The sequence below is a fragment of the Numenius arquata genome, chromosome 2, assembly GCF_964106895.1.
Source record: "Numenius arquata chromosome 2, bNumArq3.hap1.1, whole genome shotgun sequence".
NCBI classification, from domain to species: Eukaryota; Metazoa; Chordata; class Aves; order Charadriiformes; family Scolopacidae; genus Numenius; species Numenius arquata.
The window spans coordinates 65,574,499-65,594,980 of NC_133577.1; the positions used below are offsets into that span (position 1 = coordinate 65,574,499).

Sequence of the window (20,482 nt, forward strand, 5' to 3'; positions counted from 1 at the left end):
TAGAATTGCTTAAAGGTCTGGGGAAAAACACCCACATTTACAGCCTAATACATTGGATATGAGCTCCAAGAGCAGCTTCTCTGAAGATATGGAGGAAAAAACTATTCTGCAAATTAAAATTTATTGTGATACATGCATTTGTCTCTTTTTACCATGTGTAGCAGCAATTTGGAATATATAGTGCGCAATTTGCAAACAATCAAACATTCATTGCCCCAGGACTCAATGCCCTTTGGGAAACTTCTCTAATTTCTCTGACAGCATCTAATTTTTCTTATCCAGACCTCCTCCATTTCACTGATAAGGTCCACATTTTCTTATCCAGAAAGATATGCAGGATAGTCTGAACCCTGATTATCCTATTCTAGCAGTTCTCAAGAAATATTATGTAAAATAAAACAGCATTTCTAATCAAAGTTATACGAAGTTCTTCCTGAACTTTTCTCAGTAAGTTACAGAGGAATCATCCTAACTGCTTCTACTGATACAACCCCTCATTCACTTAGTCACATACTGAAGTCGTACTCACCCAGTGCCCTGTGCTTCAAATCAGCGTGGCTTCGTTAAGGTAGTGGGTGTGAAAGGGTTGATTTTTCGGATTATGTGCCCTCCTACAAATACTTCAGTCATTGTTACTGATGAAACAGAAGCAGAAGCAGCACATGCAACCACTGAAAGGGAACAGCCTCTGCACTGAATTCTTTCTACTTTTTTCTTCAAAACTTCAAACTGAAATTCATCATTCACCATTTTTCCATTACATGAATGAAATCAATCATTAATCTCCAAAATGTAAATTCTAGTTCCGTCTTTTTGACAGACTTAGAAATTGAGACGCATCCAAGATGTGTATCTGACTCAGACCTCTACAATCTTACCTTCTTCTGAAGAACATTAACTTTGCGCTCCTTCACCTCTAACATGTCCTTGAGGTCATGGATCTCTCCTGCTTGAGTCCCCTTCTCCTCTGCCATCTCCTGAATCTGCTTTGTCTTCTTATTTAGCATAGTCTCCTTCTCTTCCAGACGTAATCGTAATGCATCCACCTAGATTCAGACATGCAGAAACAGGGTTTGTTTAGCACTGAAGGAGAGAAATTTTAGAAAAGTTAAAATATGCTTCCACAAGACAGTGAGTGCTGTAAAACTGCAAATAGATTCAGAAAACTAACATCCCTTACTTTAAGACATCAATATAAATAAGCTCATGATAAAACAGTTATCACAAGTGGTAGGAGACTAAACAGTAAAAATACTCAAATGTTTTATTCCCAAATTATATGAGCCTAAAGTTCTTTCTTGGAAAATCTAAAATCATACTTCTAACATAACTCAGTCTTGTACGATACAATCTGGATTTTTTTTCATCAAAGTAGAAGTCAACACAGTGTGTTGTTGAGAAGTTCTCTTGTATGTAGGAAAACTAACCCTTTATTTGAAATATTAGTAATGTTCAGCAATTTAGACTCTTAGTACCAGTCACTCTGTATCTTAGGTTTTAATCAGAGTATTAGATCAGCCTGGAGGTAATGAAAGCAGAGGTTTTTGTGGTCACTGCAGATCAAAACGTAGAAACAGGGTTACCTTAGGATGGCTAAGAATATTTTGGCTTAAATAGCAACATAATAGTTTAAATGTAACATGCATTTTCAGCAGGATGCAGTTTTATATTAAAGATAAAGTGGAACAAATGACACAGTGCAGGGTGCTGTGGGTGAAATTTGGACACGTAAAGGTACTTAGAGCTCCCATGGCCTCAGTAAATTTAGAAACGCACTCTGATAATTCTATGGTATCCTCAAACTAGAAAACTGCATGTTGAGAAGCTTTTACTTTTCCTTCTGCATTTCTCTCACATGAATGAAATACAGAGCTCACAAGACAAAAGAAATGGGAGAAGGAATCAGAGCTATCTGAATATAAATTTGATGAGCAGAAAAAGGTCGCTACAGAGCACAGGCTAATCTCAAAGACCATTGTGGAATACAAAATCCAACACCACCAACCTGCCCAAGATACCAAAGAAACCCACTGACCCCTATCCACTCAGCATTCAGACAGAGCTCAAATCTGCCAGCTTGGCTGCTAATCTTATTTGACAGTATCAGATTTGGTTCCTGTTAGCTGAATCCATTACAGGACATCAGTCACACAGAATAAACAGGGTGATCAATGAATTTCTTGGTCCTTTTGCACAGCATAGGCTAGCAGAGATGTGAAAAGATGACTTGGACAACTCCAGCTAAAGAAAGAATTTAGGTAGTCACTATGCTTATGGTACTTTGAGCAACATTTAGTTTTAATGTGTTATTCTAATTCCACCCTATTTCGATTTGCTAATGGAAAAGTTGCCTCTAAGGCTCTACATTTACAGTATGTTACGCCCACAAAATCCTTTGCTGTTTTGTCTGATTCCTTTTACACAGAGCAATAAGCACTTGCCAGCGGGGAAAAGAACTGCCCTGCTCTCCCCATCAGCGCTGCAATCCCGCTGCCACCTCTACGTCTGGAGCCTTCTCACTTACACATACGTTATTAAAATCACATTCCTGACCTCTCACCCAGCAAGTGGGGCATAGAGTATATTCTGGAGTGATATTAGAGTACCAGGTACTACCCAAATATGATTTATAGAATTGCTAGTATTTGCAATGAAAAGTTTAGCAGGTGGATCAGGTTTTGTCTTCTTTTTAAAAATACACAGATTTACAGATTGATTAGGTATGTTCTTCTCTGGATATCTCTAATATTAAAGCTAAGAGTCACTTTCATTCATTCTTGAAGGAAAACTGACAATCTGCCTCACAAGCAAATCCACAGACTCCCAACAGTTGTGTTTGTTACAAAATATTTGAGACAGTCCAGATGCCTACAGCCCAGTATTAAGTGAAAAGAGAACATCTGCAAACAGAAATTTATCCACAGAATGCTTTCCATTTTCTGATTGATTATTCGCTTTGAACTCTATATTAGCTTACGGTTTTGGGTAAATTGCATTCCTGGTTTTATTTGTGTGAGGTCCCTGCCTAGGAAACCACAGAAAACACTTTCAAGAATATTTTCAAAGGCTGGCAGGACACACAATCATCACCTTAGCACTATTCCTGGCAGAACACTGCACTTGTTTATTCATGTCAGCTCAGTTTATGTATGGCATCCTCCCACAGTGACAAGAATTGAGGTCTGTGGGAGTCAGGTGATGCCAACTTCAACAAAGTCAGCTTAAGATTTTCTCTGCACATGGAAACGACTAGGCAAACAGCTACAGAGGTGCTGACGCCCCTTCTCCTGACTTCTGCGTCTTGGATGGTGTTGTCTTAACCCTGGGTTAACCTAACTGCTTTCACAGTAATAGACTGCCATGTCTTTAATTATGCATAGCAAGTAAAATCTTACAGTACAGCTCAGGCAACTGCTAGTCCTTCATGCAACAATGGGCTTGCTAACTTGACCTGCACGTACCATCCAATTTCCCGAGAAGCTCTAGCAAAATAAGCACATTTATTGCCACCTTCAACACAATAGCCTTCCTACGTGCAGGTACAACAGGTACCTCTTTCCAGCTGGGTACCATACGTAAGACTTAAATTTCTTCACCGTAAGAACTGAAAAGCTGTGTTGGGAACTATTGATCCGTCTTCATAGAATTTTCCATTAGCAGTAAATACTACTCTATGGCTCTGTTCCTAATATGTATAGCCATTCATTAAGCAAGTAGAATTCCAAATTTTGAAGGAAAAACAGAACATCAGGAGTTCCAATGACTACTAGAATAAGCACAATAAATGACATAATATTTAATTTAAATTTATTCTTAAGCCTTTTTTAAAATCTTGGATTCTGTAATTGAAGTCTTAGCATTAAGAATATTCCCAATTTATAGCTTAGGGAAATCACTAACATTTCAAAAGTCCGCAGTGAGTTTCAGAACTGACTCAGAAGCTTCAGTCAATAGGACTTAGGTTGCACACATGTTTTTTCTCATTTTTACCATCATGTCGACTGCACATTAGCTATCAGGGTATTATGACACTAGTGATTCCCACTCAGGTTTAGGAAGATGTCAGTGATGCCTAGAAAAAACAGTGCTTTACTCTTTTTCTGAGACTGAGTGATTTTTGCCATCTACCTGCCACCTGTTCAAACCATGGCTGAACTATTGATTTAGATCAGCGGACCAAGCCATACTCCATTCAGTTATATCAGAAGGTACAGTCTCCCATATGTTATATCCAAGCCCTGATTTCTCTGCAATGGCAAAATTCAAAACTTTTATCCTCTGTTGGTATGACCACATTAATGGCAGCAAAAGGAACAGCCAGAATATCAATCCTGAAATACGTATTTAGAGCTTGCTATGGTTTCTAACAAGAGCCAGCTACTTTTTAAAGTAGATGTTGAAGTAATTCTGTCTGTGTCAGCACTCAGAATTCAAAGATAATTGAGAAATGCACAGAGGAGGACAAAAAATTATATTTGGTATGCAAGGTGAAATGTTGCTTTTATCCTACTGTAGATACTGCTACGTGAAGTCTCCAAGTACCTGAAATGAGTACATTTTAAAAAGGATCAGTTTTGTGACATTCTATTACCCTCTTGCAAACACATCATATAAAGACAATAAAGTTTAGCTGCTTTCCTGGTAGCATAGTCTGTAATTAAGACTTAAAAGCTATATTTACTGACTGACTTTGAATCCAGTGCTTCACAAGGCTTAACTCCCTATTTTGATACTGATATTTCTTATTAATTACATTTGAGCTGACTCTCCACCTTCTTATACAATATGCGGCAATAGCCAGTAGGGTCTGTAGAAGAACTGAGAGTGAATTCTTTATGAACATATAGCTCCCAGTTATCTGGACAACTTAGATTACATGACCATGCCACAGAGCAGAGGCGCATATACCTAGCTTTGTGCAGAACCTGTTTGGTTCTGCTAGGATTATAAATTCAATGCAGGACAAATGTACTGCTTCCAGGGCCTGCTCAGGTCAGAAATTAGTTCAACTGTTCGTCCACAATCTCTAGCACAAGGTATTAAATACCTAAACACACCTACTCAGTTCTGTGAGCTGAGCTTAATGTTTGCAGGTGTCAGCATAGATCTTCATGTAGCTGGTGCCAACAAGTCTTGTTAGAGACACCCAGCTCCCGTTCACACACTCCTCACTAAACGTGATCCACTCCCTAACTGTCTCTAATTTGGGAGGGTCTACTATAGTTTCAAAATGCCAGTGTAAGCTCCAATAAAGACAGACCCTTAGAGCTGAGACATTCAGAGCAAATAAAAATACTTCCAGAGGACTGGATTCATTTTTCTACTGAATATTAATCTGAATTTACCATATCGAACAGACCAATTATGCAACCATGCCCGCTTAAGTAGTATACAAAAATAAAGGGGAAAGTTCTTACTGATTAATTTAACCTCCCACTGAAGCCACACACCTTCTGGCACTGACCTAAGCTAAAGGGTCCATTGGGTAAAACGCAAACTTTATATGGATAAAGTCTTAATTCCAAAATAAATATTGATTTATTTTTTGTTTTGTTTACAAAGAGATTGCACATTTTTAGAGCTATTTTTAAAGGTTTCTTCACAAATTGAAAAGTTAACCACAATATCCTCCCCACCTAATAGCCCTCAAGATAAACACCCCACAAACAACTCACTGTTCTTTGTAGTTCTAGTGTGGCAGGTGACAAATCCATTTTTGAGATATTATACCAACATCTTTTCCCCACTTACCTGCAGTTTTCTTTAACAGAAGACTAAAAGTCAGAGGCTTATGAAGGTATGCTCTTTTCTCTCACAATGTTTATTTAAATATGACTTTAAAATACCAATCCCCTACTAAGATATCTGCCAATATATGACAGAAAATGCACCTCTTTTCCTCCTCACAACTCTCTCTAGGTGTCTTGAGAGAAGCTAGTCATGTTTTAACATTGAACAGTGCTGTCAATAAGTCAGGCCAGGCAGGATCTCACATTCCTACCTTATTCCCAGTGAAAACTCTTGTATAGAAAGATACCTTTTCCTTAAAAAACCAAAATACATTGCAGGATACAATGACAAACATCTCAACACTGTATTTTATTAACCTGTTTCAGTATCATACTTGAGAGGATAAGCTTGTGAAGACAGAAGCAAGGTAACTACATATGATGACTTAATTGTTGAACTTTCTGTCAAGAACAGCAGCAAGGATGAAAAAGATGTGATTCTCTTTCAAAAAGTATAAATATCTTCTTGCCATTACAGGCAAATTCTCAGGAACATAAATGGATCATTCTAAATATCTGCTCTGATACAATGGAATAGCCTGATAATCAACAACACTTCATATGTGTTAAATCCATACCAGATTGCTACATCTTACTGTGTACTGAATCCATTAAATCTATCATAAAAATATCATTCTAAAACAGTATGGTTAATGTTTTAGCTCCACAGCAAGTCCTTACTGAAAGACAGCAGAAAAAAATCTTTTGCTGTTACTGTGGTTGTTATGTTTCACTTACGACATCTGGAAGCAAATTATGTCAATAACTTAAAAGCAGTAAGTAGAAAATATGTCTCTCTCTTCCCCACCCACCCCCCTTCCCCTCCTTTCAGCCACTTTTTATTAGTAAAAAAGAGATTGCACATTTTGGAGGAAGAATCCAATTTGGATTTGTATTGTGGTGCTATGAGAATCTCATTTGGGAGAACCCAGTGAAGAACAGATATTCCCAATGATGATTTACTAATATTGCAATTTAGAGAGTAGAATAATTTTCTATATTAAAAAACTACTTTGGCCTTCAGCTAAAATAAAATCAACCTGTTCTGAATAATCATCAAGAGTATCTATCAATGGTATATAACCAAGGCTTTTTGTTTTTAAATATTTTGTTTAAGTTCTGTACATTTCACTTGAGTAAAAATGTTTACCTACCATAACAACTGAAATTATAACCATCTACTGAAGTCTTTTAACTTGTTAATAAAGTGCATTTTTTCAAGAACTTCATCTCTCATGGGCAGAAAAAAGCTGCTTTTTATTATTTAAAAGAAAGAAGAGATATGTGTTTCCACCTTTGTAGCTTTGTCACAATACTGCACAGTGACTTAATATATCTATATTCTTTTCAATCACTGTAACAGATCAAAACCTGCAAGTTACTTTTTTCAAAATGTTTATTTACCTAATACGTACTTTCAATGATATTTTGAAATGTAAATATTTAAAAAAAAAAACAACGTGTGAATCTAGGGTACATTCCTGACTAGAAAAAAAACAAAAAAAACCAAAAAAAAACCCCCAAATTTAACGAGAAATTTATGTAATTAGTAATTGAAATTAGTATTGGAATTACTAGGAATTAGTAATATGAAATTAGTAAACTAGCACACTTTCACAATATGCAATGACGCATATTTCACAATATATGAATACTGAATAATGCAATTTCAACTTCTACATAAATCTGAGAATAATCAGAAAAGCCATCTTGGAACATCAGGAGATATTTGCTAGTTAACTTGACTTCTGCAGGTGAACAAGGCCATATGCATCCATACATTCACTGAACATGGCTATAGAAAAGCTACACAAGCGTAAAAAGTTCAAATAAATTCTCTTATCCTCTTGTAATATGGAATCTTTCTGCATGGAATATGCAATGGAATATGTAATATGGAAATTTTCTGCATGCCTACTTCACAACTCCTTAAGCTTTTCACTGTTTTAGCTGTAACACCACAAATATTTTTTAATGCATGACTGCCATCTTTTGGACTTCTACTAACACTGCAATTTTCCAAGCCAGGGGATTAAAATGTTGTCTTTGCACAACATTTCATGCTCGTTCTTCAAGAACGCCCAGAAGCAATAAGTTTATCCTATACTTATTATCCATTTGATGTTCAGATATACACTTGTGTCTTACAGAATATGAGAATTTATTACGCATTTGTTATCAAAACACAGATTTGAAAATACTTTTCCTTTATCTTGGAATATGCATCATAAAACATGAAAGCGCATATTTCAGGTGTAAGCACAGGCTTACATGCAAGAGTTCCTGTACATGCTGACAGTAGTAGTAAAGCCTCAGCGAGTTATATACTACTGGAACGCTCTTCCTTTCTCTGCTCTCTTTTAGCTAGAAGATAATTGAATATAAATCTCCCTCCAGCCCAGGTATTGCAACTTCCAATTTAGCTGTGCTAGGAATAATAGTATTAATGACTGCACATTAGTGGAGCGTGTCATACAAGCGTGTGTTCACCCACAGGAATATGTGTACACTTACACTCACGTATCTGTCTTTATGATCAAGCCCTGGCTTGATCAAAACATGTCAAACATATAATCAAAGATACAACCTGCTCAGAACAAGCAGTATTGAATAGCTACAGAACTGTATAACCTAAGCAAGAAGAAAAGAAATAATGCTTTGTATCTCTTTCTCTATGAAAAGTCAATAAGTACAAAATTGCCCATTTCACCTCTGTCTGCAGGATGGCAGCTCTTTGCTCTTTAGCTGTAAGAGACTCTTTCAGAACTTCAATATGCTGCTTGCTGTCAGAGAACTGATTTGTGAGGGTCTCCAGCTTTGTCTGCAAGGCCAGCAGCTCAGTGTCTTTGCGGGACAGCTCCTGTTTTACCTGACCAATCTGAAAAAGAAAGAAAAGATAGGCAAAGGAAAAAATAATTTATACCTTCCTTAAAAAAATAACTATAAAATCACATAACTACCAACAAAGAGTATGATACTTTAAACTTTTCCCAAGGAACTGTGAAGACTTCAGTTATCTTGAGTGAAAGGCCATCAAAAATTTGTGTCATGAGCAAAAGATACAAGAAAAAAGAGGGGGGAGCAATAGCACAATTTTTCAGGAGAGGTTCTTTTTAACAGAGTCAGCCTGCTCTTAGTCATCTTTCAAAGAACTGACCAAAACCAGCTACTTATCCCTGCTAAGTTTTTAATGAAGATAGAGCAGAACTGTTATGAGAAAGTACCCTTCCCTGTAATATCAGAAAAGATGAGATACCTACAAGTCTCTCTCAGAAACCTGATGTTTGCTTTAAAATGTCAAACCAGCGAGTTCCCATCCATCTCTTCATCCAGCCTCATGCTTACAGATTACATAAAGACACCTTTACTTTTTCCGACTATTTAAAAAACCAGCATTTCAGTCTTCTAATTTATACCTTTTAATTTATGGAAGCTTCTTAAAGCAGATGCAAACATGAAAACTGTTTGTGGAGTTGCACTTTGTTGAGAGTAATTTCCTAGATTTAATTTAGTGAATTAAATCGGTATGGAAATGCCAATTTATTTTAACAAATGTAAGCTAGATTATCATTTTAAAAGACAAACAGTAAGAAATGTTAAAAGTTAAGCACTGAAATGAGATGAAATCTCATTCTAAAATGCAATCATCACTCGGGACAATTTTGATGTAAATCTGAAGAAAAAACCAATTAATTAGAGAGAACAGGGAAGTCTAAATGTAGACTTATGCCCAAGTTTATAACCAACTTTCTGGTTTGTCTCCAAGTCATCTCACAAAATAAAATAGCAATATTTTACTTTTACATATTACATAGCAAAGGTGGACATATCTCAAGAACTGTTTTCCCTTTTTTAACTTGAACGATTTTGTTTGTGACATTAAAATAAAATCCCGTAGTCCTAAAAGTATGTTTTCCAACGCTTCAAAAGAGAAATTAGAGGACATTGCACACTAAAAAAAAATGTCCAGGTGATCTTCCATTTTCAGGAATGTGTCAAGAACAAAGTCAAATTGATATAAACTATAATTTTTAATTTTTTAATTCTTAATTAGAATAAACGCACATACTAGTAGAAATAACTGAGAGGAAAAACTTGGGTAAATGTGGTTTTGTCTTGACAACACCTTTCAATAATGGGCAATTAAAGAAATAAAACTCTCTACCGAAGAATATTAAAATAGCATGAAAAGATGTCATCAAGAACTCCTGTGTTCCAGCACGAAACAGCATACATGATGAGATAAAGAAGAAGGGGAGCAGAAAAAGGAGGACACGTATCTCAAAAAACCTCACACAAACCAATTTTTTTAAATGGAATAAAGGGAAGGAGTATGAGAAGAATTTCATTTACAGAACTATTCAATAGTTTATAGCTCACTTAATTCAATCATACTAGGCTTTTTTTTTCATATTTTTAGTAAAACCAAACATGTCCACAGAATGATTTCACCACCTATTTAAGTTAGACACAAAAGTATTGATGTTAGTAGCACTATTTCTGCTGTTAACTACTGGCCAATACAACCAGTTGCACAATACTGCTAGGCACAGCAGAATAGCTGGGAAGAGATGAACTATTTACTGGTAGTTATGTTTTCTGGAGTATCTAAACAGAAAAGCCTCCTTAAAAATTCTTGATGACACAAACTTTTTCAACTAGTAGGTAGCCTGAATTACAGTAAAACTTTCTCAAACCAGTTTGGTCTTTCTTTGAAAAGACAAATTCTTTTGGGGGTCATCTCAGAAGAGATGTTTACCCTAAATACTTGCATTTTGGCAAGTATTTGGCTCTCCTCTAAACACAATCACATTTCAATTACATTAAAATTCCCAAGTAGCACTCTAAGATCATTCTCTCTGGAAATCCCCATTTCAGAGCTGTAAACCCACACTGTCAATGTGCTAAAGCTCTTTAGGAAGAACGCAGCGCATACCATTCCAAGTTGCAAGGGAAGTTAAGGCATCATTAAGTGCTCACATCTCTCTTCTCCGTGAGACACTATGATCAATTACAGCAAATGCACTAATTTCACAGCAAACGAATAACCTAAATTCATGCTGGTAAAATTAAACAATCAGTTTTAAAAAGCGTTCAGCATCCAGCTTTGGTTATTTTTTGTGAAACAACGTTAAGAGAGTTCAGCACAGGTTTTCAAGTTATTTTTGTTATACTGAGGAACGTAAATCTCCTTGAAAGTCTGGCCCCAAAATGGGTGCTGAATACTTTTGAAAATCTGCTTCGATAGAGAAGAATATGTTACTGTTAAAACAGCTCATACCATTAAAGAAATAGTAACAAAACAAATATAGATGTTCAGTTGAAGAGTGATGTTACGGACACCAAAAACATATGAACGAAAAGGCAGTTACAAGGCTGAGCAGGCTGTTAGTTCTACTGTTATATCAAGTCATAAAGAAGTTAAGAGAAGAAAAGCTACCCCGAAGGCCAGAGAGCTAGCAAGCCCCAGTGAATGGCCACTGCACACAAAAGATAAATCTTACTGCAGAGACCTCGGCCTGGAGACCAGCCACTCTTTTTTTCAGGTCCTCCCCTTGAGCCTCTTTGGCACTTAGCTCTTCCTTCAGTTGCTCTACCTGTCACGACATTGTTATGCTTTTAAAATATTTATCATTTGTCAACTTCTAGTTAGCCTGTTTCAATCCAAGTAACTAAAAGTGACAAAGAACTGAACAGAAGGATCAACACTGGTCACTCATTTTCTCCTCCGTTCGTTGTTAGGTCTTCTCAAGTTTACGGTCTCTGTAATTTCATATAGGCTGCCAGACAAGAATTTGATTATGAAAAAAAGATGTATAGTTATGGTTATGTTTATATATGCGAAGTATGGGGCACTTCACCCAATAATTTTGAAACTGGAATTCATGAGGAAATTAGGACAGGAAAAGGGACATTTTTCAGTTTAAGAGAAATAAAGTTAATTGTCAAGATACAGCCGCAGATGACTATACAACACTACTGAAAAAAATAAATGTTGTGCAATTACAGCAAGATATCAAGATTGGAGCTGGCTACGAGTCATGAGTGGATAGTTATCAGAAAGGAACACATTTTCTGCAGGAAAATAAATGAGCAGACACAGCAGACGGAAGAGATCTAGAAACTGAGTAGCTGAACAGGTCTGTAGGCCCACAGAGGGTGAGAAGAAGGGGAAATTGAAGAGTTGCTAGCAAGGGAAGAAAGAAAGAAGGAAAGAAGAAAGGATGGTAGGAAGAGCTGCTAAAATCGTCTCTCCGTTCCTAATTTGAAGCGGGTATCCTTCAGTTCCTGGAAACAACTCAGTAGGATAAGGGACAAAAGTATAAAAGAACAGGTGTGGTCATCTTGAGGTAAATCGGTGAGCTGGTGTGAGGGAAGTAGAAGAAACACAAACTTATACACATTTCTACTTTAGGGTAAGTAACACTTCTCCAAGAAACTTCCTCCAGCATTCTTTTTTTGACAAATAATTTCAAGCAGATCAAATGCAGTAGGTTACAATCGTTCAGGACCTAGTAGAGCGATTTTCAACCCCTGTTCCAGGGATCTGTACACTGCTGTACACTGCTTGCAGGGAGTACACAAAAGCTAACTAAGAAAAGCAGGACTGCTCACAATATGCTTGGAATTTACTGTATGAGGTGGCCTGAATCTTTATAAGAAAATGTTAGGGACCACTAAAACACTTCTTTGGGAGAAACAAAGACTGAATTGACTTTCGGCTACAGACAATTCAGTAGTCGGTGTCCATCTTCCTGCCTCAGGATCAACATGTCTCACTGCTGTATTTGTCCTGTATTCCCAACAGCATAAATTAGTGTTGGCACCACTACTGTTGTAGAATCTACTCTCATTCTGACTCCACTACTGGAAGGAGAGTATAATGGAAAGCCATTATAGTGACAGTTCATGCTCTTTTCAGCCCTTACATAATAAAAAGACTTACTAATTATAGTACAACAGTTGCAAAAAGAAACACTCTTTTTTTCAACAGACTACATTTGAAAAGTCTTTAGACCAAAAAACCCATAAAACTATACTGGAATAATGGATTAGCAATGGTCTAAAGATAAACACAAAATCCTTCTGACATAAAAGAAAGTTAGATGTGACAGTAAAAGCAGGATCACTGACTTTACCATTATAATATTTTCAAATTTGAATTTAAAGTTCTCTTAGATATTTTTAAGTAATTTTAGTGGCTTCACGGCAGAATTCAAACAAATTCTGTTTCCCAGCACTTAAATGGGAACCCAGACTGTAATTCCTTACTGAAGTATGAATATTTCTCTCATCTGTTTGCTAAGCTCAGTTTATCTTACTACTGTCATTTGTTTTCTCAATACCTTATTTTTCATGAATTTGGAATGACTACGGTACACCTCCATTTGCTTCATTTCCTCTTCACGTTCCTCTGTGCTCAGAGCTCCGTTTGACTTCAACATCTGAATCTCTTCTTCTAAATCCCGGAGGCCGCGCTCCATGGAAGAAATTTTTGAATCCTGAAAATGATTAGAAGAGACAGATAAATAAACAAAGTTAGATACAAAGTTAACATACCACTGGAGTAAAAAAAACAAACAAACAAACAAATAATTTGTTGGACATGTACCTGCCCTTGAAATTTACTCCTTAAGTTCCTGCGGAAATCAGTCTACACCTCTGAGTATAGACCGAATGCTCAAGTACTCATTTTTCAATTTTTTATACCTTTCAAAGAAAGCAAGGGTTTAGTACTGAAAGAAAACACGGGTAGAAATTTAATTCTAATTGAATGAACAGCAAAATGTGATTGCAAGAATGGCAAAAAAATGGGTTTGTGCTACTAGTAATTTAAGTGGGATCAAAAATAGAGAACATAAAGAGTGCCATAAGCAAGGAAAAGATGCAACGATCTAGTTTTAAGTGGACAATCTAGTTTTGAGTGGATAAAGCAGTGGAGGATTCTTCAAGTATTCTGCCTCTATATATCTACAACATATAAAACATTTCCATGGTTAAAAATACATACATCTGGAAAAATAAAACAGTTAATCTACCATTATCCTCATTGTTTTATAGGACAGAGGTTTTCAATCTACTTGGTTTACTGTTTCTATAGAAGTCTTATGTGTTAGGAACAGCAAGAATAGATTCATACAGCACACAGGGCTTCAAGCATTCTTATGAACACAGATATGTATTTATGACCTATAATTTCTTAAAGAAGTCTATTTGTTTTTATTTCATTTCTCCAAAATATTCTGTCTTTCCTGAAATACAGGTAGGATTTGAAGCTATCGTCCATTCTTTCATAGACCAATAAATCCTTCATAATTTCTTTTGTCTGATAATCAAATCACAGCTGAAAAATAGTGTGAAATATTTTCATATATATGTTTTCATTCATGAGATAAGATTTTTCTAAAGGACCATTACGAAGATCTAGCCAGATCTCCTGCTTAATTTTTGATGTTTAACTTAAAATCAGTAAAGCGGACTTTTGCAATAAAAAATTAGAGAGGTAGTAAGGTCAAGTGGTATGCTGTAATTTACAACAGTATTTAGTTTCAGCTTTCACATCATTTCCCAGAAATAATGGTGTTCCTCTTCTGATAGTAAAGACAGCTTATTGTTATCAGATGGTCAATTAGTTTTCATTACTACGGACCACAAAGACCAATAAAAGAAAGACAGTAAGTGAAAGGCTCCAGAGTAGAAAGATGGGAAATTACTATGGAAAACACTGAGATGGAATGGAAAGAATTGGAAGGGGAAAAAAAGAAGGAAAATAAAAGAAAGAGGCACAGATAAAGAAGGAGGGAGAAAGGGACAATAAGAAAATGGAAGAGAATAGTTTGCAAAGACAGTTTCCAATTTTTTAACTGTATTTGTTCAAACCCTGTCTGATGCAATTTATGGACCATATAATATGAAATATGATTGTATAAAGCCGTGTAAACCACATACTCCACTTGTGGCTCCTGAGCTCTTGGCAAATGGCCATCATTCCATTAGATACTTGAGTTAATGGTTTAAGAATTCAATCACAAATACCCTACAAAAGTTAGGTTTATGATTACATACAGGCGTCTTTCTAGCTATATGACCCAGTCTTTATGTGGGTTTTAAGTCTGCAAATTGCTAACTTTGTTGACACATAGAATGCAAAGCAGTATTTCAAATGTTGGTAGCATAAAAAGAAAATGACCCACATCATCATAAAAACCTACTAATCCATCATTCCCATCCTTGTAATACAATGAACTCTTGGTTAACGGAACGAAATCTGTAGACGCTGCTGCAGGCAGACAGAAGGCAGGTTTCTATTGTGTGGTGAAGCAGCTCTGTCTCTTCATTGATCAATAATTAAAAATAAAATTATAACAGATAATAAAATAATATAAAATAAATGTACTTACTTTAAATTAGAAGACTGACAGAAGTATATGGTATTTAGCACAGTCACCTTTCATATGAAAACACATTTTCCAGAGAACAAACTCTACTGCTGCCTGTATGCAATCACTTACCTTCATCTCAATAACAGTTTGCAGAGCCTTTGTCTTGGCTGTGTCAGGAGCATTTTCAAATCGACGATGGATCTCCTGTATCAGCAGAAAAGAAAGCAAGAGTTAGTGTAATCACACTTTGTCCCACTTATCAAATACAAACAAAATTACTAGAAGTTACTCTTTCTAATACATAGCACAATTCAGTGCTGCTTTCTGATGTTACCAGTTCATATATTTTATCATTTCTCATATCAATAAAAGGATAGGTGAATGCTCATTCAACAGAATCACAGGCTCAGTTAAAAAGGCACAACAGAAACATCTTTGACTACCTACCTACTCAAAATACACTGTTGAAATGACAGACAAATTTACTAAAAACCCCCCATCACCTGTGTGCTAATCTAAATTACTACCAGTTTCTCATGAAAGACACATAATTTATTTGACTAGATGCTAACTGAAAACAATAATGCTGTGGGCTTTGTTTCAATAAGTTATAGGGTGCAGCTGTGTTGAAAACTCTCTTTTTCCAACTTTTTTACCCCAGAGTAGCAATGTTTAGTTATGCATAATGCAAATCTTTCTCCGCTGGGCCTTGAACATAGCTGAAACTACATGACTGGATAACACATTGCTCTAGAAGCTCCAAGCACGCAGACAGGAAGATACAAAAGTCCATGTGATATTTCTGTTGATGTAAATTCACAGAACTAGCATGCTTCAGACTGCTCACTAAGGAATAAAATGATAGAAAGCTGAAACTTGTTCTACCGTATAAAGTAGTTAGAGGTTTCAAACCAATAAGTGGGCAAACTGTAGAAACAATATAGTATCTATTCCACTTTCGCATTATTTGTCTTAAAATAGTATTGTCCTTACACTACACACCAATGTTAAATGTAGGAATGTGAATACTGTTAGAATGTTAATATTATGTGACTTAAAAATGGTGCCCATGAACTGTGATACCAGTTAACATAACAACAAATTGTACATATGATCACATGCATGGTTTAGCCACCCACTCCCCTCAAACACCTAAAAGACAAATCCAAAAAACCATCCACAAACTCATATTTTCAACAGACATGGTGACAAGATGACACTTTACCTGGCAGTCATATGTGCAACTTGCTCCATGTGATTAATTATTTGAATGAGAATGGTAGCGTTGTATAGTGCTTTTCAAAATACTGAAAACTATTTATTCTTGTAAGATTGTCAAGTGTTCTTACATAGCTGTGAAGTGAGCAAGATAGAAATGTGCAGTGATATGACAAGAGCCACAAGAAGAATTTTGCATGTCTGGCACAAGTTGATGTCTGTGAATGGTAATTACAAGAAAGTCCAGTAGGTTTGTCTGTCTTTAAATACTACAGTTGTGTATTTCCTGAGAAGCTATTTTTACAAGTATGTTTGCAGCATAGGGTAGCATTTTCTGAGAAAAATACCTCCTGAAAAAATAAACCAAAGAGCTCCTCTAAATATATTTGTTTCTCCCATAAACAACAGATAACTTGGGAGCCTCCGGTCCTGTATCACTGACACCATATAGACCAGAATGGAGCAATACCACTATTATTCTTCTACTTGCCTGTACCTGCATTCACATAATGGATTTACTCAAATCTAAACAGTCTAGCCACACTGTTCTTTTGGCCCAAGATGTCCTCTGCCTGCCTGTAATGTGCATGCCCAAAGAAAAGGCAGTGTGCATTCCTCTCTGCTATTCTTCCCAACTGATGCCCAAAGCACAGCATAATCAGTAATTTCTCATTACCGGCTTTCCGAACTGTTGGCCTCTAGCATTCTTCCAACACTTCCATCTGCCTACAGGATTAGAAGCATCTTCTTTTGTCTACAGTTAAACAGATATGGCTTGTACCTATTTAACAGGTTTTAAATCAAGTGAGGCAGCCACTTAATCTTGAATGTTCATGCTAAATCTAAGGAGGGGAACATACTACACTGAGATGCTCTTTCCAGGGGGTTGATCAAGGGGCCATCTAAAGACTATAGGCATTATCCCTGGGATCATCTCCTTAGCAGAGCTGCGAGCTTTTTCAAAGCAGCCAGCAGTCAGCCCAACCAACTGAACCTTTTTCTGCCATTTCTTGTGCCCAGTCTCAAAAGAAATAAAAAGCAGCTGTCAGCACACAGGATATCATCAGTACAAGGTGCACCAACATCCTCATGTCACTTTTATTACCTACTCCATCCTCAGCATTTTTCTTGAGACACATCAGTGAAACTACTTTTCCAGTCTGCCTCCGCTACTTACTATTCCAGTTGCCACTTCTTCAGAGGTAATATTTTAGAGATTCATTTGGTTATGCTGCTATACATAACATTAGAAAAGAAGCTCATCGTGAAGCTGAATTTGCTTTAAAAATGTCATTTCAACTAAGCATAGGACAGTCCGCTACGTACTCTACCCATAACAAACTCGGGGCTTATCTTACTACCCTCAATGAAGGATCAAAGACAAAAATCATATGCTACATATTGCCTTATTAGGAATAAGCTATGATGAGCTTCTAAGGCTCAAGACCAGCTTGAGCATTTAGAAGTATGATGGGGAGCAGATCCAGCACCGTCCACCTGTTTCTCAGTGCCCTTACTAGTACCTGCCATGAAAAACATGACTTCTTGAGTGTCCTTCGTCTTCCTCCATAGGGAATGATCTCAGCTGCCTTCCTTAATGTAGCGTGGTATATTTCTCCCTGTTTCCACCTCAGCCAGCTTTAACATATTGATTCAAGAATTGCACCACGATTCCAAGATACTGTGCTGTTGGTCCTTATCATGAGTTCTGGATAGACTGATTTTCTGTCTTGCCACTGGAACAAAGTTTCTACAAACACCTTTTTCAGCGTCTTAGCACGTATGACTGTAGCTAGACTGGAGTCTTCATAAATTTTCAAAGGGTGCTTTTGTACAACTCAAGTGATAGGAGTGGCTTCCTCCTGAAAAACCTCCAGATCTAAAGTTTGCAGAGTGGACACTGGGGACTCCATTCATGCATTCACCAAGCAGCATAATGCTGGAGAAGCATCCAGATACTTTACTGGAGTGGCAGGCCTGTATCTATTTAGTTGAAGTGAACAGCACTGTTTGTACAAGTATACAAACATTTGAATAAGAAAGAAGCATGACTTCTGACTCTCCCTCTGGAGAGGCTCAAACATGCCCCTCATCTTCCAGTCCCACCTCAGAATTCTCAAGGCTCTCCCTGCGATTCCCAGGCTGAGAGGAGAGAACTGCAGGAAACCAAGAGGTTAAGACACACACTGTCCTTTTCGTAAATTCATGTGTGCGAACGTTAAGTGAGGTGGTATTTCAGAACGCTCATTGTAGCACGCATCCTGTATTGCTGTGATACCAAATTACTCTGTCATCTCTGCTTAGCTATGAGAATACCTACTAAGAATACACATATAAACAACACAACTCCAAGAATGTCACTTAACTCGTTTGAGAGGAAACTAGTAAAAGCAGTCCACAGTTGAAGACATCCCAGTCACATCTTGGCAGCATATTCAAATTCATGTCCACTTAAAAAAGTTATGGGACAGGAAGAGAAGAGCGTTCAAATCCCCCAAATTTCAGAATTAAAAAAACTTGCTTTTCCTTGCTTCAAAACTCATGTATGGGAAAAAGTGAACAATTCTGAAGATGATTCTTTAAGCTTAAAAAGGTGAAGATGCAAGAGTCAAAAGTATCCTATTCTGAATTGCACGAGCTTTCGCTAAATGCAGAAAGTTATAACTCCAGCTTTTCCTGTCACATCAGTTGTACAATCATCCAAGGACTGTTGTTGTAGAATAAAATGAAACAGCTTGGTAACAGAAAAGAAATTAAAGAAACTCTTGTGAACTTTTGGAAACTGAGAAAGCAAAAGATAAGCTCAAAAAGTAATATGCAAAAAGTGTTTTGAACAATATATTATTTTTATTTTAGTAGTGTAATTACATACTAGATAATTTCCACTTGTGCAGAGACATGGTCTCTGACCTGAGAACATAAAAGCAGCTACTACTATGGAAATGGAATAGGTGGAATACACCGTAGGGGAACAGCATGTCACTAACGGGATGCTGACACAACAGTGTCTGCTTTTCACATCGCACAGCGTTTTCCCGAACAGAAAATTCTTCTAAGCTTTTTCTTTAGAAATTTCTGTATCTCCACTGTCTGAAACGATGCTTTGCACTTCAGCAAAGGAAATGTCCTACTTCTATCATCTTAAGTAATTCCACTGTGATTTGGATGACATAACCTGCTGAAAAACAACACCTCCCACCTCTTGACTCAATAGTAAGGACTTAATTTTGGCAACATGCCTGTGATTCTGAAGAGCCTGAAAACAGGGCTACAGGCAGACTGAACCTCCCTAGAACACAGATTTAAGTGTGGCTGCTGAAGGAAGGTGGTGCATAGATATCCTTCTTAATTGTGAAATACAGGTTATCTGCTTATCTTTCAGTGGCAGAATGGAGAAATATTAATGTATCATATCTCTGATGTATTCAGATTATACTGTGGATGCCCACTACATAGATGAATGAAAATTAATATTTTCATCTTCAAAACAGGACTTTGCACAATAATTAAAAGCATAGGGCCACACACAGATACCAGGATCAGAAAAGTACAAGACTAATTCTTCATTCCTTGCAAGTTATCCATTCTGATAAGGTAATAATACATTATTCCTTTGCTCTACTTTCACACAGAAAGAACCTTCACGTGTAACTGATATTGTTCAATAACAGATTAATAAACTTCAGCATATTCCTACCTTTGTATGCAACTTAAATCCCATAATAAGGGATGGTTCAAGTACGTTTTTAATGTTTTTATATGTTCAATGATTTATTTATTTTAAAAAAAGATAGCAAAAAGGGAAAAAAGCTACTTGTTCTTGAGTTATATGCAACACACGTTTTTCATTGTTAATTATTATTACTATTAAAAATATGCACCACATTTCTTTTTCAGTTTAGCTAGTGGGAACTTCTAGCCACCAGATATCAACAACATAACCAAGAAATTGAAGAGTGCTCTATTATCCAATTTCTGTTGCAAGTTTTTTAATACTCCATTATTACAAGCTATTACAGTTTCTACAATTCTTTGACATAAGAGAGCCACCTTACTACCTGTTTGGCACTAGTGCTACCACTACACGTATAC

The 20,482-nt window shown here is 36.7% G+C and overlaps 1 protein-coding gene across 1 annotated transcript in view; it reads right to left on the reverse strand.

Moving 5' to 3' along the window:
• ERC1 (ELKS/RAB6-interacting/CAST family member 1) overlaps positions 1-20,482 on the reverse strand; it is a 300,150-nt gene that overhangs the window by 204,200 nt on the left and 75,468 nt on the right. Inside the window, exons 4-8 of the mRNA XM_074168034.1 lie at positions 15,302-15,376; positions 13,136-13,291; positions 11,303-11,386; positions 8,500-8,667; positions 879-1,046 (exon numbers count right to left, since the gene is read on the reverse strand). Of these exons, the coding sequence (XP_074024135.1) occupies positions 879-1,046; positions 8,500-8,667; positions 11,303-11,386; positions 13,136-13,291; positions 15,302-15,376 (651 nt within the window). The remainder of the gene's footprint in view (positions 1-878; positions 1,047-8,499; positions 8,668-11,302; positions 11,387-13,135; positions 13,292-15,301; positions 15,377-20,482) is intronic.